The following is a 24,227-nucleotide window of genomic DNA, read 5'->3' on the forward strand; positions in this document are numbered from 1 at the left end:
GGGAGAGCAGATATAGTGAATGCAGAGTCCTGGGGAGAGCAGATATAGTGAATGCAGAGTCCTGGGGAGAGCAGATATAGTGAGTGCAGGCTCCTGGGGAGAGCAGATATAGTGAGTGCAGGCTCCTGGGGAGAGCAGATATAGTGAATGCAGGCTCCTGGGGAGAGCAGATATAGTGAATGCAGGCTCCTGGGGAGATCAGATATAGTGAATGCAGGCTCCTGGGGAGAGCAGATATAGTGAATGCAGGCTCCTGGGGAGATCAGATATAGTGAATGCAGGCTCCTGGGGAGAGCAGATATAGTGAATGCAGGCTCCTGGGGAGATCAGATATAGTGAATGCAGGCTCCTGGGGAGAGCAGATATAGTGAATGCAGGCTCCTGGGGAGATCAGATATAGTGAATGCAGGCTCCTGGGGAGAGCAGATATAGTGAATGCAGGCTCCTGGGGAGAGCAGATATAGTGAGTGCAGGCTCCTGGGGAGACCAGATATAGTGAATGCAGAGTCCTGGGGAGATCAGATATAGTGAATGCAGGCTCCTGGGGAGATCAGATATAGTGAGTGCAGGCTCCTGGGGAGAGCAGATATAGTGAGTGCAGGCTCCTGGGGAGAGCAGATATAGTGAGTGCAGGCTCCTGGGGAGAGCAGATATAGTGAGTGCAGGTTCCTGTGGAGGGCAGATATAGTGAATGCAGGCTCCTGGGGGGATCAGATATAGTGAATGCAGGGTCCTGGGGAGAGCAGATATAGGGAGTGCAGGCTCCCGGGGAGATCAGATATAGGGAGTGCAGGCTCCCGGGGAGATCAGATATAGGGAGTGCAGGCTCCTGGGGGGATCAGATATAGTGAGTGCAGGCTCCTGGGGGGAGCAGATATAGTGAGTGCAGGCTCCCGGGGGGAGCAGATATAGTGAGTGCAGGCTCCCGGGGAGATCAGATATAGTGAGTGCAGGCTCCTGGGGGGAGCAGATATAGTGAATGCAGGCTCCTGTGGAGATCAGATATAGTGAATGCAGGCTCCTGGGGAGATCAGATATAGTGAATGCAGGCTCCTGGGGAGATCAGATATAGTGAGTGCAGGCTCCTGGGGAGATCAGATATAGTGAGTGCAGGCTCCTGGGGGGAGCAGATATAGTGAGTGCAGGCTCCTGGGGAGATCAGATATAGTGAGTGCAGGCTCCAGGGGAGATCAGATATAGTGACTGCAGGCTCCTGGGGAGATCAGATATAGTGACTGCAGGCTCCTGGGGAGATCAGATATAGTGAGTGCAGAGTCCTGGGGAGATCAGATATAGTGAGTGCAGGCTCCTGGGGAGATCAGATATAGTGAGTGCAGGCTCCTGGGGAGATCAGATATAGTGAATGCAGGCTCCTGGGGAGATCAGATATAGTGAATGCAGAGTCCTGGGGAGATCAGATATAGTGAATGCAGAGTCCTGGGGAGAGCAGATATAGTGAGTGCAGGCTCCTGGGGAGAGCAGATATAGTGAGTGCAGGCTCCTAGGGGGAGCAGATATAGTGAGTGCAGAGTCCTGGGGAGATCATATATAGTGAATGCAGGCTCCTGGGGGGAGCAGATATAGTGAGTGCAGAGTCCTGGGGAGAGATGATCTAGTGAATGCAGGGTCCGGGGTTTAGTAACACTAATAGGTTAGAACACAACCCCCCCCCCCGAGATCCCAAATAAAAGTCGCTTGCGGTTTATCAGGATCATCATCTTTTAATACTTTATTTGCTGTATAAAAACATAATATTGAATTGCACACACTGGCTGCATAGTTTCAAGTAATACAAAATGATGACTTGTTATTAAAGAATAAGGTGACGCCAAAACAAAGTGCATTTATCCTTCTTGCCCTGATCTAAATGAACCCCCCTCCCCCTCACAGGGACCTGGATCTGTTGGTCGTGGTGCCGCTGTTTACATCCAGCACTGGACGCCTGTCCCGGCCATGTCTATGGACGTCTCCCATCATCTCTGGCCCCATAGAAGTCTATGTGCTCATTCATACCAGAGTCACCCTGTGAAAAGCAGTCCATATTGGAACACTTTTCAGAGGGTGTTTGATAGGCTGCGAGAAAGTCCCACACCACAACTGCATGTTCTTGCAAGCAGTCACATGAATGGTGCACATACACTAGATTACCAAAAGTATTGGGACGCCTGCCTTTACACATGAACTTTAATGGCATCGTAGAGGGGGGGGGGGGGGGGGGGGTCTTTAGGTCAGCGGAAGGGGCAAAAAGAACAAGCACACTTTGCCTTAAACTACACATACCCTTTAAGCATAAATTATACATAACAAAAAAAAATTCCTACAACTAATACTCTCCAGCAGAACCTGCGCATTTTTGTAACAAGCAAAACGAGTACCATATTGGATTAAACGTGATTTTCATACACGCCAAGTCACGGATCTCCTGTTTTAGAGTTTCTGTTTTTCTTTTCTTCTTTTTATCAATCCCAGCCAACAACGTGGTGCCAACATTGAGAAGGCAGAGTACAGCCAGCCATACGTGGGTCAGTTCTATCATTCAACCAGTGGTGGCCCCGTCTATAAAAAGGGACACGGGGGCGTCGCGCCCCCCAATCCCTGCACCCAGGCCCCTTATCTACACATAGGGTGCTAAACCCATGGATTCCGATAAGGTTTTTTTTTTAAGCACATGATTAGAGCCAGAGGCTCTAGTTGGCTTAAAAAAAAAAGAAAAAAAAAAAAAGGTGGGCTCGGGGTGCAGAGCACTGCGCCCCAAGCCCACCCAGTTGTGTGACAATAGCAAATTAATATTCCCTATTGTCTTCCTGATTCTCCTCTCGGCCAATCAGGAAGCAGGTCCCAAGACCCAAATGGCTTGGGGGGGGGGGGGGGGTCAGAGAATTAATGCCCCATTGTTGGTGTCAGCAACAGGAATAGACCGCTGCTGTCGATCAGTGTTTCTCAACTCCAGTCCACAAGGCGCCCCCAACAGGTCATGTTTTCAGATTTCACTCAGATACTATAAGCCTCGTACACACGGTACGATTGTTGGCAGAGGATTGTCTGTTGTCCTAAAATCTGACCGTTAGTTCGCTCTTTTTGACAACTGTTGTTCAATTTTCGGCCAACAAATGTTGGACGACAGGCTAGTAAATTTTTGGCGGACAGCAGCTTGGCGTCAGATTTTCGATTGGTCAGTACACAAGTCCGTCACACAAAATTGAACCGTACAAACAGACATGCTCGGAATCAATGCTCAACAAACACGAAATTAGCAGAAGGTGCCCAAAGGGTGGCGCTCAAGAGCTGAAATTCCTCGTAGTACCTCGCTACGTTCGTGTTTGTGGCCATTAGTATGCAAGACAAGATCCCGACACGCCCTGAAGACAAAAATCAGACGCTCGATTGTCCAATAATCGTACCGTGTGTAGCGGGCTTAAAGCGATTGTAAGGGTTTGTTTTTAAATAACAAACATCATACTTACCTCCACTGTGCAGCTCGTTTTGCACAGAGTGACCCCAAACACCGTCTTCTGGGGTCCCTCGGCGGCTCCTCCCCACATCAGATAACCCCCTAGGAGAAGCGCTCTCCCTTGTGGGCACACTTCCGAGTCCAGCTTTCAGCGTCCATAGCCGCACCCCGCCCCCCCACGTCATTGGATTTGATTGGCAGCAGCGGGAGCCAATGGCTGCGCTGCTACCAATCTATCCAATCAGGACACGAGACACCAGCTAGTTCCGGAGAAAGATCGGGGTGAGGTAAGTAAAACGGGGGTGGCTGCAGCACCACAGAAGGTTTTTCACCTTAATGCATAGACTGCAAACCTCGAAGGGTTTCCAACCCCTTTAAGGCAGTGAAACGGATCAAATCACCTGTGCAAAATAGCGCAAAGCCCGAAAACATGACCTGTTGGGGGCGCCTTGAGGACTGGAGTTGAGAAACACTGCTGTAGAAAAGCACCTAGATGAAAAAGCCAGCAACACGGTGTCCTATGCTCAAACTCTTCTTTATTATAAATGCATCAGGAATTTTTTAAAACAAAATCCTATACCCAGAAAAGTGTTGACTAAAGCCCACCAGGGCCGAAACCCGTCAACACTTTCTGCGTACAGGACTCGGAATAAAGAAGAGGTTTATGAGAATAGCACACCATGGTGTTGCCAGATTTTTTTAGTCTAAATGCCTGAATTTGACCAGTTTTTACTCACTGGCAGTGGTCCCCGTTGCAGCAAAGTTCAGACTAGTAGAGGGAGAAGCAGCACAAGATGCTAATCAGTTAGTGCAGTAGGGAGGTCATGGCTCTGTTCCGAGTTCCTCCACACCAAGCTGGACAAACCATGTCTGTATGGAGCCGGCTTTGTACACAGGGGTACAGTAGAGTTGCCACCTCATCCCTCTAAAACCGAACACATATTAAATTACACGGGTTCTGTGTCTGATTAAGGTGGTAATTAAACTCACTTGTTTTTTTTTGTTTTGTTTTTTAAAAGCCTGTGGCATGTGAAACACACCCAAAACTCCACCTGGTGGCAAAAAAAGTGCACACACATAAAGAGTGACACCAAACGTGCAACGGTTCCACTAGGGGGGGACCTTACCCTGGTCCCCCTGGGGCGTTAGGCTCCTGACGGGGACTGAGGTACTTCACTAGGTCTGTCTAGCAGAAAACCAGACGGACCCCTTTCTCTGGAGGGCCGAAACAGACCCACCCAAGTACTCGGTGGGGCTCCCCCGAAGGGAGGCCTCATGAGAGAGGGTGAACTAAGCCAAAAGGCCTATGTCCACCCCCCCATCCCAAGACTTTCAAAAGGTAGGCCCGAGGACCTACACCCTACTCATCACACGGTGACAAATGTGTAACACATTAAACTCACTTGGTGCCTTATCTGCACTAAATTAGTCTAAGAACCTGTGTAATTCATATGCGTTTTGGGTTTAAATGGATGAGGTGGCAACCCTAGGGTACAGTAATGTGGTTAAAGTCAGAATCATGATGGAAAAAAGGTCTTCAAACTCTGACCACATGGGTGGAAGAGCGCAATTGGTCTACAATGTCTTAATATGCTATAGCAGTGATGGAGAACCTCGGCACCCCCAGATGTTTTTGAACTACATTTCCCACGATGCTCATCCACTCTGCAGCGTAATGGAGCATCATGGGAAATGTAGTTCCAAAACATTTGGGGTGCCAAGGTTCTCCATCACCGTGCTATAGCATTTAGCAGCCATCATTTAAAAGGGGGGAGGCTACATACATTTGGTCATATGGTGTATGGGCAAGTGTCCAAAAAGTTTTGGCCACATGCTGAAGCTGAGCCTCCACTGGAATGGATAACAGTGGCTCTAACAAGTCCCCCAAAGGATTTCTGGACTATCAATACTTTAGGATTCAGTTCACCATAAAGGTACCATTATAAAAAGCTCATAATATACTGTAGTTAAAACAAATAAATACATTTTAAAAAGGCAATAGGCTTTGTGTTCTTACAGCAATATGATCTGAAATAAAGAAAAAAAAATTGAAGGTCCTATCATGAGGCTATACTGTATATGCCGTTGCCAACCAGAAAGCGAAGCGAACAAGGCCAGCTCTCCCATGTGTTAGATTTCACGCTTATTGGTCTATACCGATGATGGCGAACCTTGGCACCCCCAGATGTTTTGGAACTACATTTCCCGTGATGCTCACCTACACTGCATGAGCATCACGGGAAGGGTGGTCGAGCATCACGGGAAGGGTGGTCGAGCATCACGGGAAGGGTGGTCGAGCATCACGGGAAGGGTGGTCGAGCATCACGGGAAGGGTGGTCGAGCATCACGGGAAGGGTGGTCGAGCATCACGGGAAGGGTGGTCACGGGAAGTGTAGGTGAGCATCACGGGAAGTGTAGGTGAGCATCACAGGAAGTGTAGGTGAGCATCACAGGAAGTGTAGGTGAGCATCACGGGAAGGGTGGTCACGGGAAGGGTGGTCACAGGAAGGATGGTTGAGCATCACGGGAAGGGTGGTTGAGCATCACGGGAAGGGTGGTTGAGCATCACGGGAAGGGTGGTTGAGCATCACGGGAAGGGTGGTTGAGCATCACGGGAAGGGTAGTCACGGGAAGTGTAGGTTGAGCATCACGGGAAGTGTAGGTTGAGCATCACGGGAAGTGTAGGTTGAGCATCACGGGAAGTGTAGGTTGAGCATCACGGGAAGTGTAGGTTGAGCATCACGGGAAGTGTAGGTTGAGCATCACGGGAAGTGTAGGTTGAGCATCACGGGAAGGGTGGTCGAGCATCACGGGAAGGGTGGTCGAGCATCACGGGAAGGGTGGTCGAGCATCACGGGAAGTGTAGGTTGAGCATCACGGGAAGGGTGGTCGAGCATCACGGGAAGGGTGGTCGAGCATCACAGGAAGTGTAGGTTGAGCATCACGGGAAGGGTGGTCGAGCATCACGGGAAGTGTAGGTCGAGCATCACGGGAAGGGTGGTCGAGCATCACGGGAAGGGTGGTCGAGCATCACGGGAAGGGTGGTCGAGCATCACGGGAAGGGTGGTCGAGCATCACGGGAAGGGTGGTCGAGCATCACGGGAAGGGTGGTCGAGCATCACGGGAAGTGTAGTTCCAAAACCTCTGGGGGTACCAAGGTTCACCATCACTGGTCTATACTAACCCTTTACACCTCTACAGTAGTAAGAGAACTGCAATTCATAACAAAGTAAATTTTTTAGTACCGCAGACAGTAAAACATCAAAGGTCTGGAGCCCAGCCTTGGACATCATGCTCTGATATACCGGTCAAGGCAAAAAAATAAATAAAAAATTGTTGGAATATTTCACTAACTTCTTATCAGATGTAATATGTTTTTTTGTTATATTGGTAAGCAAAGCCAAGGCCTCAAGCACGCAGCTAATGTTATACACCTAGACGGCGTCACATGAAGAACCGAGAAATCAACCATGGAATATCCATTGCCAGTGAGCTCTGGTGGAAGATACTTAGTTGCCCCCCCATAGTATAGCTCCACAGAACCAGACTTTGGAGTATTCTTCCAAGTTCCATAGGATGTAACACTGATCCACATGTCAATTTGGTATATATCTTCTAAAAATATTTGGAATCAAGAGAATGAAGGCACGTCCATCAAAGCTACAGGAAATAAAGCAATAAAAAAAATAGTGCAAGGATAATTTGGGGGGGGGGGGGGAGTTGACTAGCTTGATGGATCGTGGTGTTTAATGATGTGGTCACTGCAAAAGCATTCATGAGCTGTGATGTCACCAGGCGGAAGGGTTATCTGTATTGGAAGGTGTACATCATTGCTGCCATGGAAATGATCTTAGACGGGCGAACAGCTCACGTGCCGCACTTTCGTGTAAAAGGGACTCATTAGTCGTCCTTGTCCAAGGCCTCCTCGCTGTCGCTGCTCTCCTCTTCTATCCTGGAGTGGAATCCCGCCACGTCTAGTTCCAGGAAGTTGGTCAGGAGTTTGGCCACGGCTTCCACATCGCTACAGAAGAAAGACTTAGATATAAAATAGGCAACGCGACCTTGCGCAATGGCAGAGTTCAGAGCCATAGAAAACAATTCACAAAGCTTTCACACAAGGAGGGAGAAGGACCCTTATTTTTAGATTGAGCTGAAAATAACAAACTTTATGAATTGACCCTCAGGGTTCTTACATACCTACGTCCTCCCAGCACTGCGCTCTGGGTAAGCGGGTGGGATATTCCCGTCAGAAGACGTAAGACGAGGAGGTAGCCCTTCCCGAAGTATTTCACTTTCTCCTCTTGGACGCTGATGTCCCTTATCTCACTGAGGAGCACCACTGCTGCAAAAAAAGAAAGAACGGCGGGCTTTTACCTTCCAAAGGCAGTTCATTACGAGAGACAATTCACAAAAATACAATCCATCCGCCACCCCAAAATTTCACCCGCTCCGGAATGCAAATCCGACACCCCACCTACCTTGTTCCTGGCCTCCTTGGCACATCGTCAGCAATTTCTTGTACAAGCTGAATGATTTTAGGAAGGCCTTCTTTTCCCGCTTGTCAAATATGGCTTCCTTTAAAATAAAAGGAGGGGGGAAAAAAAAAAAAGACTAAATGAGAGAGCCCAGCTGGAATTAAAAAGTACAAAAAAAAAAAATTTGAAAACCATCATCAGAGTAAAAGGGGGCTGAATACAGATCCCAGACCCCCCCACATACACACTTTTCACATATTTATTTGTATCATTTGTGTAATTATATATATATATATATATACACACACACACACACACACACACACTACATACATATACACACACACATATATATATATATATATATGAATGAACGAACATTTTTCATATTATAATTTTCCTTAAAAAAAAAAAAAATAATAATATATATATATATATATATATATATATAATTTATTTTTTATTATTATTATTATATATTATATCTAATTTCCTAAAAATTATTATATATATATATATATATATATAAATTTTTAGGAAATTAGATATAATATATAATAATAATAAAAAATAAATTATATATATATATTTTTTTTTAGGAAAATTAGATATAATATGAAAAATTATATAATTTTTCATTTTATATATATATATATATATTTTTTTTTTTTTTTTTTTTTTTTTATATAATTTTTCATATTATATATAATTTTCCTAAAAAAAAAAATTTATATATATATATATAATAATTTTTAGGAAATTAGATATAATATGAAAAATGTTCATGTTCACATATATATGTGCCACTTTGTGTTGGTCCATCAAATAAAATCCCAATAAAATACATTTATGTTTTTGGTTGTAACATCACAAAAATGTGGAAAATTTCAAAGGGGTGTGAATACTTTTTAAGGCATTGTATCTTTTCATGTGACAACACTGAAGAAATGACACTTGTCTACAATGTAAAGTAGTGAGTGTACAGCTTGTATAACAGTGTAAATTTCCTGTCCCCTCAAAATAACTCAACACACAGCCATTTAATGTCTAAACCGCTGGCAACAAAAGTCAGTACACCCCTAAGTGAAAATGTCCAAATTGGGGCCCAATTAGCCATTTTCCCCTCCCCCCGGAGTCATGTGACTCGTTAGTGTTACAAGGTCTCAGGTGTGAATGGGGAGCAGGTGTGTTCAATTTGGTGTTATCGCTCTCACTCTCTCATACTGGTCACTGGAAGTACAAAATGGCACCTCATGGCAAAGAACTCTCTGAGGATCTGAAAAAAAGAATTGTTGCTCTACATAGATGGCCTAGGCCAGTGATGGTGAACCTTGGCACTCCAGATGTTTTGAAACTACATTTCCCATGATGCTCCACTACACTGCAGAGTGCATGAGCATCATGGGAAATGTAGTTCCAAAACATCTGGGGTGCCAAGGTTCGCCATCACTGGCCTAGGCTATAAGAAGATTGCCAAGACCCTGAGACTGAGCTGCAGAACGGTGGCCAAGACCATACAGCGGTATAACAGGACAGGTTCCCCTCAGAACAGGCCTCGCCATGGTCCACCAAAGAAGTTGAGGTCACGTGCTCAGCGTCATATCCAGAGGTTGTCTTTGAGAAATAGACGTATGAGTGCTGCCAGCATTGCTGCAGAGGTTGTAGGGGTGGGGGGTCAGCCTGTCAGTGCTCAGACCATACGCCGCACACTGCATCAAATTGGTCTGCATGGCTGTCATCCCAGAAGGAAGCCTCTTCTAAAGATGATGCACAAGAAAGACCACAAACAGTTTGCTGAAGACAAGCAGACTAAGGAGATGGATTACTGGAACCATGTCCTGTGCTCTGATGAGACCAAGATAAAGGTATTTGGTGTCAGATGGTGTCAGGCGTGTGTGGGGGCAACCAGGTGAGGAGGACAAAGACAAGTGTGTCTTGTCTACAGTCAGGCATGGTGGTGGGGGTGTCATGTGGTTAAAGTCAGAATCATGATGCAAGTTCAAAGATAAAAAAAATAAAATAAAAAAATTGTACTTTAAAAGCAAATTTGAAGTCATCTAAAAGTTTCTTTGCAATTCCAAGTAAAGAAGACAAATCGCCACATCCAGGAAAATAAAAAGTCAAGTTTACTGAACGTAAAAGGCCAATTTCTCAATGTAGTAAAACTTTTACTACCATGAGAAAGGGGTCTCTCGTTTGAAATGTTGGGTCTTAATAGAATGGCAGCAAATTTATTTTTTGTTTCACTAAAGCAGGGGGGTCTCCAAACTTCTAAACAAAGGGGCCAGTTCACTGTGCTTTAGACTCCAGGGGGGCCGGACTGTGGCCAGTAGGAGTATAAGATGTTCTGGCATCCAGCAGGAGTAAACAATGCCCTATCTTTAATGTTAGAGGACTAATGCCCCATCCATGGCCTCAATGGGAAGCAACCGCGCCCCATCCTTGGCCTCCGTGGGCGGCAACCGCGCCCCATCCTTGGCCTCCGTGGGCGGCAACCGCGCCCCATCCTTGGCCTCCGTGGGCGGCAACCGCGCCCCATCCTTGGCCTCCGTGGGCGGCAACCGCGCCCCAACCATGGCCTCCGTGGGCGGCAACCGCGCCCCATCCTTGGCCTCCGTGGGCGGCAACCGCGCCCCATCCTTGGCCTCCGTGGGCGGCAACCGCGCCCCATCCTTGGCCTCCGTGGGCGGCAACCGCGCCCCATCCTTGGCCTCCGTGGGCGGCAACCGCGCCCCATCCTTGGCCTCCGTGGGCGGCAACCGCGCCCCATCCTTGGCCTCCGTGGGCGGCAACCGCGCCCCATCCTTGGCCTCCGTGGGCGGCAACCGCGCCCCATCCTTGGCCTCCGTGGGCGGCAACCGCACCCCATCCTTGGCCTCCGTGGGCGGCAACCGCACCCCATCCTTGGCCTCCGTGGGCGGCAACCGCACCCCATCCTTGGCCTCCGTGGGCGGCAACCGCACCCCATCCTTGGCCTCCGTGGGCGGCAACCGCACCCCATCCTTGGCCTCCGTGGGCGGCAACCGCACCCCATCCTTGGCCTCCGTGGGCGGCAACCGCACCCCATCCTTGGCCTCCGTGGGCGGCAACCGCACCCCATCCTTGGCCTCCGTGGGCGGCAACCGCACCCCATCCTTGGCCTCCGTGGGCGGCAACCGCACCCCATCCTTGGCCTCCGTGGGCGGCAACCGCACCCCATCCTTGGCCTCCGTGGGCGGCAACCACGCCCCAGCCTTGGCCTCAGTGGGCGGCAACCGCGCCCCATCCTTGGCCTCAGTGGGCGGCAACCGCGCCCCATCCTTGGCCTCCGTGGGCGGCAACCGTGCCCCATCCTTGGCCTGTCAATTTTTATTTTTTTCATTTTTTGTATGTTCTGACCATCAATGGCAATAAAGGACGGGCACTCTTCGTCATTTTACTTAAAAAGTAAAGAAAATACAAAATTTTGGGCTGGAAATCCACTTTTCGATAATTTCACATAAACCAAACTTTTGATAGCAAAATGGACTTACTTCCCAATCTTCTAAATTCTGGATAGCCACAAAGAAACAACCGGCCACATAGAAGAGCTTCCAGGCAAAGGAGTCTGGAGGAAAAGAGAAGCCACCAGAAGGAAGAGGAGTCAATAGAAAAACAAAAACACCAAACCAAAGAGACACATTTATGATTGACGGTTCAAAGAGTTTGAATGAAACACAAAGAGCCAATGAAAAATAACCGATCCTAAAGGTGAAGAAGCCACTGGTGCTGCGAGTCGTGATTCACCCCCCTCTGTAGGGGTGCAGAATTTCATACTGCTAACCCCAGAAATCAGAAATCATTCCATTCCTGGGAAGAGGAGTGCTTGACCCAAATTAACTACACTATATTACCAAAAGTATTGGGACGCCTGCCTTTACACGCACATACATTTTAATGACCCCCCCCCCAGTCTTAGTCCGGAGGGGTCAATATTGAGTTGGCCCTTTGCAGCCATAACACCTTCACCTCTTCTGGGAAGGCCGTCCACAAGGTTTAGGAGATGTGTCTATGGGAAGGTCTGACCGTTCTTCCAGAAGAGCATTTGTGAGTTCAGCCACTGGATGTTGGACAAGAAGGCCTGGCTCACAGTCTCCGTTCTAATTCATAGTTTCATAGTTAGTTAGTAAGGTTGAATAAAGACACCAGTCCATCTAGTTCAACCTGAGTGTCTACAACTGTCCCTATCCCTGTACTTTACACACTCACATTGGTCCCTACCCACAATCCAAGGTCCCCATTCATATACTAGGGGCCAATTTTGGACAGATACCAATTAACCTACCTGCATGTCTTTGGTTTGTGGGAGGAAACCGGAGTACCTGGAGGAAACCCACACAGGCACAGGGAGAACATGCAAACTCCAGGCAGGTAGTGTCATGGTTGGGATTTGAACCAGCGACCCTTCTTACTGCTAGGTGAGAGTGCTAACCACTACACCACTGTGCCGTCATCTTAAAGTATTTCTATCGGGTTGAAGTCAGGACTCTGTGCAGGCAGTCAAGTTTCTCCACCCCAAACTGGCTCATCCATGTCTTGCTTTGTACACTGGTGAGCAGTCATGTTGGAACAGGAAGGGGCCGTCCCCAAACTCTTCCCACAAAGTTGGGAGCATGAAATTGTCCAAAATGTCTTGGTATGCTGACGACTCAAGAGTTCCCTTTCACTGGGACTAAGGAGCCAAGTCCAACCCCTGAAAAACACCCCCACACCATAATCCCCCCTCCCCCCCACACCATAATCCCCCCTCCAAATGGTTTGGACCAATGCATAAAGCAAGGTCCACAAAGATATGGATGAATGAGTTTGGGGCGGAGGAACTTGAGTGACCTGACGTTGGGACAAGTGAAATCCCACTCGTCCAACATCAGTGCCTGACCTCACAAATGCTCTTCTGGAAGAATGGTCAAACATTCCCATAGACACCCTCCTAAACCTTGTGGACGGCCTTCCCAGAAGAGGTGAAGCTGTTATAGCTGCAAAGGGCCAACTCAATATTCAACCCTCCAGACTAAGACTGAGGGGCCATTAAAGTTCGTGTGTGTGTGTAAAGGCAGGCGTCCCAATACTTTTGGAAATATAGTGCATTAAAGTGAACTAAAAAGCTGGACTTCTACTTTAAGATAGGGACAATATGTAGTCACGGGGAACTTACCTGTGCTGTAAAACGCAGCGGCCAGCCCCACCGAAGAGATTGCTAAAAAAGACAAGCAGATGTATCAATACACAAATAGTGATTCCTAAAAGTCAGTATTCTTAGCGAGAAAATAACTTAGAACCCCCAAATGTTATATTTTTATTTTTTATAGCAGAGGCTCTAGAGAAAAAAATGGCGGTTGTTGCAATTTTTTTTATATGACACGATATTTGTGCAACAGTTTTTCAAAAGAAATCTTTTGGGGGGGAAAATAATAAAAATAAAAAACAACATAGAACCACAGAAACCTACAAAAGTGATAGTAGTCCATCAAATCTGCACATTTTTTTATTTTAATTTTTTTGCTTTTTTTTTGTTTTGTTTTTTGTGAACCTTGTTGTCAGACTATAGATTTATGTTCATCCCAAGCATGTTTGAAGCCATTTACTGTTGACTGTCTCACTACCTCTTCCGGTAGTTTATTCCAAGCATCAACTACCCTTTCAGTAATGTAATACTTTCTAAAATTTATTTTCAACGTCCCTCCAGTTAGTTTAAGATCATGTCCCCGTGTTCTTGATTTTGGTTTCATATTGAAAAAAAATAAAAAAATAAAAATAAAAAACACCTTCCTGAACCCGATTGACCCCCTTGATGTATTTAAAGGTTTCAGTCATGTCTCCCCTTCCCCTTCTTTCCTCCAGACCGCACATATTATGTTCCTGAAGTCACTCTTGATACGTTTTATCCCCACACCTTTCACCATTTTTGTTCCCCGTCTCTGGACTCATTCTATGTACACTTTAACCACTTGGCCGACCAGCGCACGCCGATGTACGTCGACAGAATGGCACGGGCAGGCAAATGGGCGTACGTGTACGTCCCTTTAAATTTGCCGCCCTGCCATTGGGAGTGCGCTGCTGGCGGCACGCTCCCGCGCTGGTCAGGACCCCCCCGTGAGTCCGGTCGCGGGACCCGCGGACTCGATCGCCGCGGGCATCCCCGCGATCGTCTCACGGGACGGCTGAATGGAGGAAATGCCGTTGTAGACAACATTTCCCCATTCTGCCTAGCAACTAGTGACGCTGATCTCTGCTCCATGTGATTGGAGCAGAGATCAGTGTTCACTAAATGAAAGCCCAACCCCCCCACAGTTAGTAACACTCCCCTAGGAACACTTAACCCCCTACACTGCCACCCACTGGTTAACCCCTTCACTGCCAGTGTCATTTACACAGGAATCACTGCATTTATATAGCAGTGATTGCTGTATAAATGACAATGGTCCCAAAAATGTGTCAAAAATGTCCAATGGGTCCCCCACAATGTCGCAGTCACAATAAAAATCGCTGATCGCCGCCATTACTAGTAAAAAAAAAAAAAAATTATTAATAAAAATGCTATAAAACTATCCCCTATTTTGTAAACGCTATAACTTTTGCGCAAACCAATCAATAATCGTTTATTGCGATTTTTTTTTACCAAAAATATGTAGAAGAATACGTATCGGCCTAAACTGAGGGGAAAAAATATTTTTTATATATTTTTGGGGGATATTATAACAAAAAGTTAAAAATAATGCGTTTTTTTCAAAATTGTCGCTCTATTTTTGTTTATAGCGCAAAAAATAAAAACCGCAGAGGTGATCAAATACCACCAAAAGAAAGCTCTATTTGTGGGGAAAAAAGGACGTCAATTTTGTTTGGGAGACACGCCGCACGACCGCGCAATTGTCAGTTAAAGCGACGTAGTGCCAAATCAGAAAAAGTGGTCTGGTCTTTGACCAGCAAAATGGTCCGGTCTGAAAGTGGTTAATAAATGTCAAAATTACAATATATATAACCCGTATTTTTTGTAGAATGTGAAAGATGGTGCTTTGCCGAGTAGATAGATACCCAACATGTCATGCTTCAAAATTGCCCATGCTCGTTTCCTCAGAGAAGCCTATCCCGCCTCAACCCAACAGAACTTTTAGTTTTTCTCATCAACTATCTTATTTTCTCCTTCCCAAGACCTCCTGCTCTCTAGCTCCCATGTCACCTCCAGGACTTCCCCAGAACCTCTCCGATCCCCTGGAACTCCCAACTCCAATCTGTCTGGCTGTCTCCAGCTCTGTCCACCTTTGGGAGATCCCCGAAAACTCATTTTCTCAAGGAAGCCTATCCCACCACAACTCAACAACCACCCTCTTTGCTTCTTACAAGACCTCCTGCTCTCTAGCTACTTGGCTACCATGTCATCAGCCTCTCTCTCTCCCTATCCTCTGGAATTCCCTACCCCAATCTGTCTGGCTATTCCCAGCTCTGTCCACATTTAAAAACTCATGTTTTCAAGGAAGCCCATCATGCCTCTAAACAGAACTTTTACTTTCTCCATTAACCTTCGCTTCTCATAAGATGACCTGTTCTGTAGCTCCCCATGACACCTCCAGGACTTCTCTAGAGCCTCTCCCATCTCCCATAAAAACTCATGTCTTCAAGGAAGTCTATCATGCCTCAACTTCTCCATCAACCTTTGCTCATCATAAGAACGTCTGTTCTGTAACTCCCTTATCACCTCCAGGATATCTCCAGAGTCTCTCCCATCCTCTAGAACTCCCTACCTGAATCCTTCTGGCTATCCCCAGCTCTGTCCACCTTTAGGAGATGCCTGAAAACTCATATCTTCAAGCCCATCAAGCCTCAACCCAACAACAGAACTTTTAATTTCTCCATCAACCTTCACTCCTTGCAAGTCCTCCTGTTCTGTAGCTCCCTCATCTCCAGGACTTCTCCAGAGCCTCTCTTATCCTCAAACTCCCTTGTCACCTCAAGGACTTCTCCAGAGCCTTTCCCATCCCCTGGAACTCCAAACCCCAATCTGTCTTGCCATCTCCTATGCCTATCCTCTACAGACTAAGGAGATGGATTACTGGAACCATGTCCTGTGCTCTGATGAGACCAAGATAAAGGTATTTGGTGTCAGATGGTGTCAGGCGTGTGTGGGGGCAACCAGGTGAGGAGGACAAAGACAAGTGTGTCTTGTCTACAGTCAGGCATGGTGGTGGGGGTGTCATGGTCTGGGGCTGCATGAGTGCTGCCGGCACTGGGGGGGCTACAGATCATTGAGGGGACCATGAATGCCAACATGTACTGTGACATACTGAAGCAGAGCATGATCCCCTCCCTTCAGAGACTGGACCGCAGGGCAGTATTCCAACATGATAACCACCCCAAACACACCTCCAACACCACCACTGCCTTGCTAAAGAAGCTGAGGGTGAAGGTGATGGACTGGCCAAGCATGTCTCCAGACCTCAACCCTATTGATCATCTGTGGGACATCCTCAGACGGAAGGTGGAGGAGGGGAAGGTCTCCAACATCCACCAGCTCCGTGATGTTATCATGGGGGAGGGGAAGAGGACTCCAGTGGTGACCTGTGAAGCTCTGCTGACCTCCATGCCCAAGAGGGTGAAGGCAGTGCTGGAAAATAATGGCGGCCACACAAAATATTGACACTTTGGGCCCAGTTTGGAGATTCTCACTTAGGGGGGTGTCCTGACTTTTGTTGCCAGCGGTTTAGACATTAATAGCTGTGTGTTGAGTTATTTTGAGGGGACGGGAAATTTACACTGTTATACAAGCTGTACACTCACTACTTTACATTGTAGACAAGTGTCATTTCTTCAGTGTTGTCATATGAAAAAGATAGAATATACAGTGCCTGGAAAAAGTATTCATACCCCTTGAAAATTTTTCACATTTTGTCACGTTACAGACAAAAATGTAAATGTAGCCATGCGATGATTGCTGCTCACCTGGGTGGGATTGGTTTGCTAATTGGTGTTGGAGGTCTGGAGAAGGGACTCTAGCCCCCCGGTCTGGGAATGTTTTCTTGTTTCGTTTAAGCCTGTATTGGGGGTGGTCTCTATGTATATTAGGGCTGCAACTAACGATTATTTTCATAATCGATTAGTTGACCGATTATTGTTTCGATTAATCGATTAATCGGTTAATAACCGTAAAAAAAAAAGGTGTGGTGTATAATTTAGTTAATATGTAAAGTTTAAAAAAAGGCAATTTATTCTTAAATATCTCTCTATTCAGTGGTAAATATAAATAACCAACTATATGGTTAGGGAGCAAAATATCGAATCCACTCTGAGAATAACAGACAGAAGAGATATACTGTATATATTAGAGGGGATATATACTGTATATACTATTAGAGGAGATATACTATTGAAGATATACTGTATATACTATTAGAGGATATATACTGTATATACTATAAGAGATATACTGTATATACTATTAGAAGAGAGATATACTGCATATACTATTAGAGGGGATATACTGTATATACTATTAGAGGGGATATACTGTATATACTATTAGAGGAGATATACTGAATATACTATTAGAGGAGATATACTATTGAAGATATACTGTATATTCTATTAGAGGAGATATACTGTATAAACCATTAGAGGAGAGATATCGTGTATATACCATTAGAGGAGAGATATAATGTATATACTATTAGAGGAGAGATATACTATTAAAGGGTCAATCTGGTAAATATCATCAGACTCATTAACTTTAACCCCGTTTTGTTACTGGCCGATTAATCGATTATGAAAATAGTAATCGATTAATTTCATAATCGATTAGTTGTCGATTAATCGATTAGTTGTTTCAGCCCTAATGTATATCCCACCTGAGTGATACTGTAAGCTGTATGTTTGAAATTCTGTATGTTTTATTATTGTTGTCCATGTGCCTGTTATTTCTTCCGCATTAAATAAAAGAATTACAAAAAAAAAAACGTAAATGTATTTTATGTGTCATTTCTTCAGTGTTGTCACATGAAAAGAGAGAAGAAAAGATTTACACAAATGTCACTGAGGGGTGTACTTACTTTTGTTACATATGGTAAATACTGAATTTCTACTTTCTCGTCCCCTCACAGTTCTCTTTGGTTTCAGTTGCCCCTTCCTTTCAGATTGTAAGCTCTTATGAACACTCTCTGGTGTTGCCTTGTAGCGCCTCCCTGTGTTTTGCAGACCACTGTGCACCCCGCGGGTGCCAAATAAACTCTACAATAATTGGGGGGTAAACTCACCGACCAAAAGGGACCAAGAGCGGACGCTGGGGTTCCTCTTGAGATGTAGCCGGGTCCCCGTCTGGCTCTCCACCTGCATATACATGGCTGCCTTATATCCTGGAAGACAAAGAGAAGAAGGAGTGACAGCGGACCCCCCGGCACTCAGCATGGAGGGGCCGCCTTATCTCTGGAGGCTTTTATCTCCGGCAATCAATACGGAGTGTTGTGTAACCGCCACATCCGGCTTTCTGGTAAACCGGTGCCGAGAGAGAGGAGGAAGGGTGACCAGGAAGAGGAACAAGAAGAGGAGAAGGAAGTTTTATTGTAGTAGAAGTTCTGCTGTGGGAACCGGCGTGGCAGCTGGCACGGGGCGCCGAGGCTGAAGCCATACCAAAAAACGAAAACGCAGCCAATCCGTTCACGGGGAAGCTGTGACATCACCGGAGCACGCGCCAGTCTTTGTATTATCATTGGTGGGTACTTGATGCGATTGCAGCCGTATTGGTGCAATTGTGACAGAGAAAATGGCGTACTGTCCGCGATACTTTTTTTTTTATTTGCACTAACGTACAATTTTTCAGGAGAAGTTTTCGGGGGGGGGGGGTGCGCCCCCTTCTTCAAGGTCCGAGCATTGCCGCGTAGAAAGTCAACCGCTTGCCGACCGCCTCGCGCCGAATATACGTCGTACAGGCAGAATCACGTACCTGTAGAGGCGGCCAGCGGGCGTGCGCGCACAGCAAGCTCCGAGAGTCGGGTCGCGGGTCCCGCCAACTCGATCGTCGCGTGGGATACCAGCGATGGCCTCACGGGGCAGAAGAACGGGGAGATGCTAATGTAAAACAAGCAACTCCCCGTTCTAACTAGCGACAGTGTCACTGATTTTCTGCTCCCTGTGATTGGGAGCAGAGATCAGTGACGTGTGTCACATGTAGCCACGCACCCCAGCACAGTTAGAAACACTCCCTAGGACACACTTAAATGCTACACTGCCCCCTAGTGGTTAACCCCCTTCACTGCCAGTGTCATTTACACAGGATTCAGAGCATTTGTATAGCACCGATTGCTGTATAAATGACAATGGTCCCAAAAACGTGTCAAAAAATGTCCAATGTGTCCGCTATAATGTCGCGGTCACAAAAAAATAAAATAATATCGCCGATTGCCGCCATGAGTAATAAAAAATAAAAAAAAATATAAAATGAATAAAAATGCCATAAAACTATCCCCTATTTTGTAGACGCTATAACTTTTGCGCAAACCAATCAATAAACGCTTATTGCGATTTTTTTTACCAAAAATATGTAGAAGAATACGTATTGGTCTGACCTGTGGGAAAAAAATGTTTTTTTATATATTTTTGGGGGATATTGATTATAGCAAAAAGTAAAAAAAAATAATGCGTTTATTTCTAAATTGTCGCTCTTTTTTTGTTTAAAGCGCAAAAAATAAAAACCGCAAAGGCGATCAATTGCCACCAAAAGAAAGTTCTTTGCCGCCATTAGTAATAAAAAAAAAATAATTATAAAATGAATAAAAATGCCATAAAACTATCCCCTATTTTGTAGACGCTATAACTTTTGCGCAAACCAAACGCTTATTGCGATTTTTTTTTTTACCAAAAATATGTAGAAGAATACGTATCGGCCTGAACTGTGGGGAAAAAAAAATATTTTTATATATTTTTGGGGGATATTTATTATAGCAAAAAGTAAAAAAATAATGCGTTTATTTCTAAATTGTCGCTCTTTTTTTGTTTAAAGCGCAAAAAGTAAAAACTGCAGAGGCGATCAATTGCCACCAAAAAAAGTTCTGTTTGGCGGGCGTCAATTTTGTTTGGGAGCCACGTCGCACGACAGCGCAATTGTCAGTTAAAGCGACGCAGTGCCGAATCGCAAAAAGTGGTCTGGTCAGGAGGGGGGGGGGGGGGGGGGGGGGGTAAATTCTTCCGGGTCTGAAGTGGTTAATGGGGGACCTGCAACTCATTTATTTTTTTATTTTGCAAGCCCGTTTTCTTCTAACAATATTCGCTCATCCGATAAATGACCTCAGTGATGTCATCAGTTCCTTAATATGTAAAGTAGATGATAATAAAGTTTGGTGAAGCGCTATTTATAACCGTTGCCGTTTTGTATATTACACACTTCCTTCCCTCCTGTCCTCCTTTGTTGCAGTCACTTCCTGTCTGCAGGTGTATTGTGTCTCAGAACGACCACATGACGGTTTATTTTGTAGTCTGACAACACAAAAGCACAGCTGGGCGGCGCGGACAAAGCGTTGTCACCTTATTATAGAACTTCTTTCTGAACAAGGTTTTAACTTCTGGCGCTTGCAGAGCCTCGGCCGCGTCACGGGGTCTCCGATCTGTACAGTGCACGCCAAGCCAGGTCTTAGGCTCCCCATTCACAACTCGGCGTTGCGATTTTACAGGCGTTTTTTTTTTTTTTTTGCAGCGTTTTTTGTATCGGCCAATCTGTAATCTGCCAAAAAAGAAGCTCCTGTACTTTTTTTTTTTTTGAGCGACGGGCGTTTTGCTTTAGGCGACAGAACGCTCAGATGTGAACAGGGGCCATTGAAATGAATGGGATTCGTCTTGTTGGGCGTTTTCAGAGCTGAGGCTTAGAGCAGAACGACGCCCAAAACGCCTAGATGTGAATATATAGTGGCAAAGGGTTAGAACCCCTGTCCGGTGGCCTCAGTCGGTGGGGCACCGGAGGGCAGCCGGAAGCCTCAGTCAGTGGGGCACCGTGCAGAGCAGAGGGAGTTGTCAGTCAGCGGGGCACTGGGCGGCGTCAGTCGGCAGGGCAGGGTATAGGGAGGCATCAGTCGGCGGGGCAGTGGGCAGCGTCAGTCGGTAGGGCACCAGGTGGCAGGCAGGGCAGAGGGATGTGTCAGTTGGCGGAGCAGGGGGTGGCGTCAGTTGGCGGGGCAGGGGGTGGCGTCAGTCGGCGGGGCAGGGGGTGGCGTCAGTCGGCGGGGCAGGGGGTGGCGTCAGTCGGCGGGGCAGGGGGTGGCGTCAGTCGGCGGGGCAGGGGTGGCGTCAGTCGGCGGGGTACCGGGGAGGGCAGAAGGGGGCGTCAGTCGTGGGGGCATTGGGCGGTGTCAGTCAATCGTCAGGGCACTGGGCAGGGCAGAGGGAGGTGTCAGTCGGTGGGGCATTGGGCGGTGTCAATCGGCAGGGCAGGGTAGAGGGAGGCATGAGTCGGCAGGGCACTGGGCAGCGTCAGTTGGTAGGGTACCAGGTGGCAGGCAGGGCAGGAGGGATGTGTCAGTTGGTGGGGCAGGGGGTTGCGTCAGTCGGGGGGGCAGGGGGTGGCGTCAGTCGGGGGGGCAGGGGGTAGCGTCAGTCGGCGGGTTACCGGGGAGGGCAGAAGGAGGCGTCACTCGGTGGGGCATTGGGCGGTGTCAGTCAATCGTCAGGGCACTGGGCAGGGCAGAGGGAGGCGTCAGTCGGCAGGGCAGGGGGTGGCGCCAGTCGGCGGGGTACCGGGGAGGGCAGAAGGAGGCGTCACTCGGTGGGGCATTGGGCGGCGTTAGTCAATCGTCAGGGCACTGGGCAGGGCAGGGGGTGGCGCCAGTCGGCGGGGCAGGGGGTGGCGCCAGTCGGCGGGGTACCGGGGAGGGCAGAAGGAGGTGTCACTCGGTGGGGCATTGGGCGGTGTCAGTCATTTGTTAGGGCACTGGGCAGGGCAGGGGGTGGCGCCAGTCGGCGGGGCAGGGGGTGGCGCCAGTCGGCGAGGTACCGGGGAGGGCAGAAGGAGGTGTCACTCGGTGGGGCATTGGGCGGTGTCAGTCAATCATCAGGGCACTGGGCAGGGCAGAGGGAGGCGTCAGTCGGCAGGGCAGAGGGAGGCGTCAGTCGGCAGGGCAGAGGAGGGCGTCAGTCGATGGGGCACTGGGCAGAGGGAGGTGTCAGTCTGCAGGGCACAGGGTGGCATCAGTCGGCTCGGCAGAGGAGGGCGTCAGTCATTTGACCCTTTTTTTTTACAATTTTTTAAATTATTATCTTTACAATTTTTTTAGAAGCCCCATTGGGGGGGCCTTTGGTGAAATATCAGAGGACGGAGTCAGTTGTTTTGTTTTTTTGTACAATCATTTTTAGATTTCCCAAAATTACGTGACATGAGAACAAACAATCTGTTCAATGTGTATCGACTCAACCAGACGCCTATGGTTGGGAGATTGAACAATCTGATTTGTATAGCGTATGGACGCCTTTAGGGTTGTCATCTAACCGCCAAAGGATAGATGTTCCCAATCTTTATTTACACAAATTTATCTAATCCAGAGGTTGCCAAATGTGACCCTTTGCTTGCCTTTACCTAGTCCTTGGGGCACCTTTCCTCCCACTGATACCAATGATGGGGCACTATTCCCCCCACTGATACCAATGATGGGGCACTATTCCTCCCACTGATACCAATGATGGGGCACTATTCCCCCCACTGATACCAATGATGGGGCACTATTCCTCCCACTGACACCAATGATGGGGCACTATTCCTCCCACTGATACCAATGAGGGAGCACTATTCCTCCACTGACACCAATGATGGGGCACTATTCCTCCCACTGATACCAATGATGGGGCACTATTCCTCCCACTGACACCAATGATGGGGCACTATTCCTCCAACTGACACCAATGATGGGGCACTATTCCTCCCACTGACACCAATGATGGGGCACTATTCCTCCCACTGACACCAATGATGGGGCACTATTCCTCCCACTGATACCAATGATGGGGCACTATTCCTCCCACTGACACCAATGATGGGGCACTATTCCTCCCACTGACACCAATGATGGGACACTATTCCTCCCACTGATACCAATGATGAGGCACTATTCCTCCCACTGATAACAATGATGGGGCACCATTACTCCCACTGATACCAAGAATGGGGCATTGTTTACTCTCACTGACAGCGAGTACTCCCATAGGTCACAGTTTGGCCCCCAAAAGTCTTAAGGTCAGCACATTTGTTTAGAAAGTTTGGAGACCGCTGATCGAATCCAAAACGATTGGTCAGATGCTATGGCTACATGTGTATCCATGCAATCCCCGGAGGCCCCCTGTGCTTCTAGGGCCCCGTACGCCACCACTACATGGGGGTCCGTGGATGGGGGTGACCTGCATCGTACAGGGTTGGCATTCCACAGATTCACCAGCAAATAAAAGCTTTTTTTTTTTTAAATCGGCTTCCCTCCCGGCTTCCCTTTCCAAAACACCGTCCTGGATCCAGGAAATCAAAAGCCAAAAGAAACAACCAAAATTGTGACCTCAGAATGGGAGACGCAGGGAGAGCCCCAGCCAGATGTGCCGGGGGGGCTGCAGCAAACAAAAGAAAAGGCCTGTGCAATCATCCCCTCCCCCTTCCCTGGGGCAGTGCTGGGTGCAGGATATCAGGCCCCCCCCCCCATAGCTCCCCAGTCCCTACACACACACAGACCTCCAGCACTCACCTACCTGCCTGATCCTCCAGCAACTTCCCCAGCCTCACACTGCACAGCCAGAGGCATGCTGGGAGATTGGAGGAAACACCCTGGCTTCACCTCCACCCTATGACTCCTCTCCAGTATCTGAATCCCACACCAGGTGGCGCTGTCTGCAAAACCCTGCCATAACAATGAATGTAACAACTTTCAATGTGCAAAAAGAAACATTGTAACCAGCCAATGAGAAGTCAGATACAGAGGGACACAGACAACAATAAAAACCCAACAGAGGCGCCAAACTTTTCCTAACTAAAGGAGGATTTTTTTGGTTGTATTTTTAGAGCCACCATGAGGGAGATTTACTAAAGATGGTGATCTCAGAATCTGGCGGAGTTGTGTACGGTAGCCAATCAGCTTCTGACTTCAGCTTGCTCAGTTAAGCTTTGGCAATAAAACCTGGAATCTGATTGGTTTCTATGCAGAGCTGCACTAAATTTTGCAAGCTCCAGCTTTAGTAAATAACCCCCATGTGTTGTAGGACTTTTCCTGGGCAGCTATTCCAGTGCAGTCCCCACCGCAACGCAAGGGGTTGACTTGATTTACTAAAACTGGAGCGTGCAA

At 47.4% G+C, this 24,227-nt stretch overlaps 1 protein-coding gene across 3 annotated transcripts; it reads right to left on the reverse strand.

Moving 5' to 3' along the window:
• Positions 1 to 1,701: 1,701 nt before the first annotated feature.
• CYBC1 (cytochrome b-245 chaperone 1) lies at positions 1,702 to 23,747 on the reverse strand. Of its 3 annotated transcripts, none has more exons than XM_077458561.1 (7): positions 23,638 to 23,747; positions 18,186 to 18,284; positions 13,100 to 13,141; positions 11,439 to 11,512; positions 7,930 to 8,026; positions 7,649 to 7,793; positions 1,702 to 7,472 (listed from the first exon to the last, which is right to left on the reverse strand). In XM_077458561.1, exons 2-7 carry the CDS (start codon positions 18,268 to 18,270, stop codon positions 7,352 to 7,354), a joined length of 564 nt encoding a protein of 187 aa, XP_077314687.1. In that variant the 5' UTR covers positions 18,271 to 18,284; positions 23,638 to 23,747; the 3' UTR covers positions 1,702 to 7,351. The 3 variants fall into 3 exon arrangements, with proteins under 3 accessions (XP_077314687.1, XP_077314688.1, XP_077314686.1); XM_077458562.1 differs by having other exon boundaries at positions 7,649 to 7,790; positions 23,634 to 23,747; XM_077458560.1 differs by having other exon boundaries at positions 23,634 to 23,747.
• Between the last annotated feature and the right edge of the window lie 480 nt (positions 23,748 to 24,227).

This window comes from Lithobates pipiens, unplaced genomic scaffold (genome assembly GCF_037356315.1).
Source record: "Lithobates pipiens isolate NorthernLeopardFrog02 unplaced genomic scaffold, aLitPip1_a1.2 Scaffold_28, whole genome shotgun sequence".
NCBI lineage: Eukaryota > Metazoa > Chordata > Amphibia > Anura > Ranidae > Lithobates > Lithobates pipiens.

What these genes read in the sequence shown, in the direction of transcription:
- CYBC1 (XM_077458561.1), bottom strand. Translation starts at nt 18,270, where the DNA reads ATGTATATGCAGGTGGAGAGCCAGACGGGGACCCGGCTACATCTCAAG. An exon ending in AGAATTTAGAAGATTGGGAA is followed by an intron (nt 8,027 to 11,438) that starts GTAAGTCCATTT and finishes TTTATTTTAAAG; the next exon opens with GAAGCCATATTTGACAAGCG. An exon ending in GCAGTGCTGGGAGGACGTAG is followed by an intron (nt 7,473 to 7,648) that starts GTATGTAAGAAC and finishes TTTCTTCTGTAG; the next exon opens with CGATGTGGAAGCCGTGGCCA.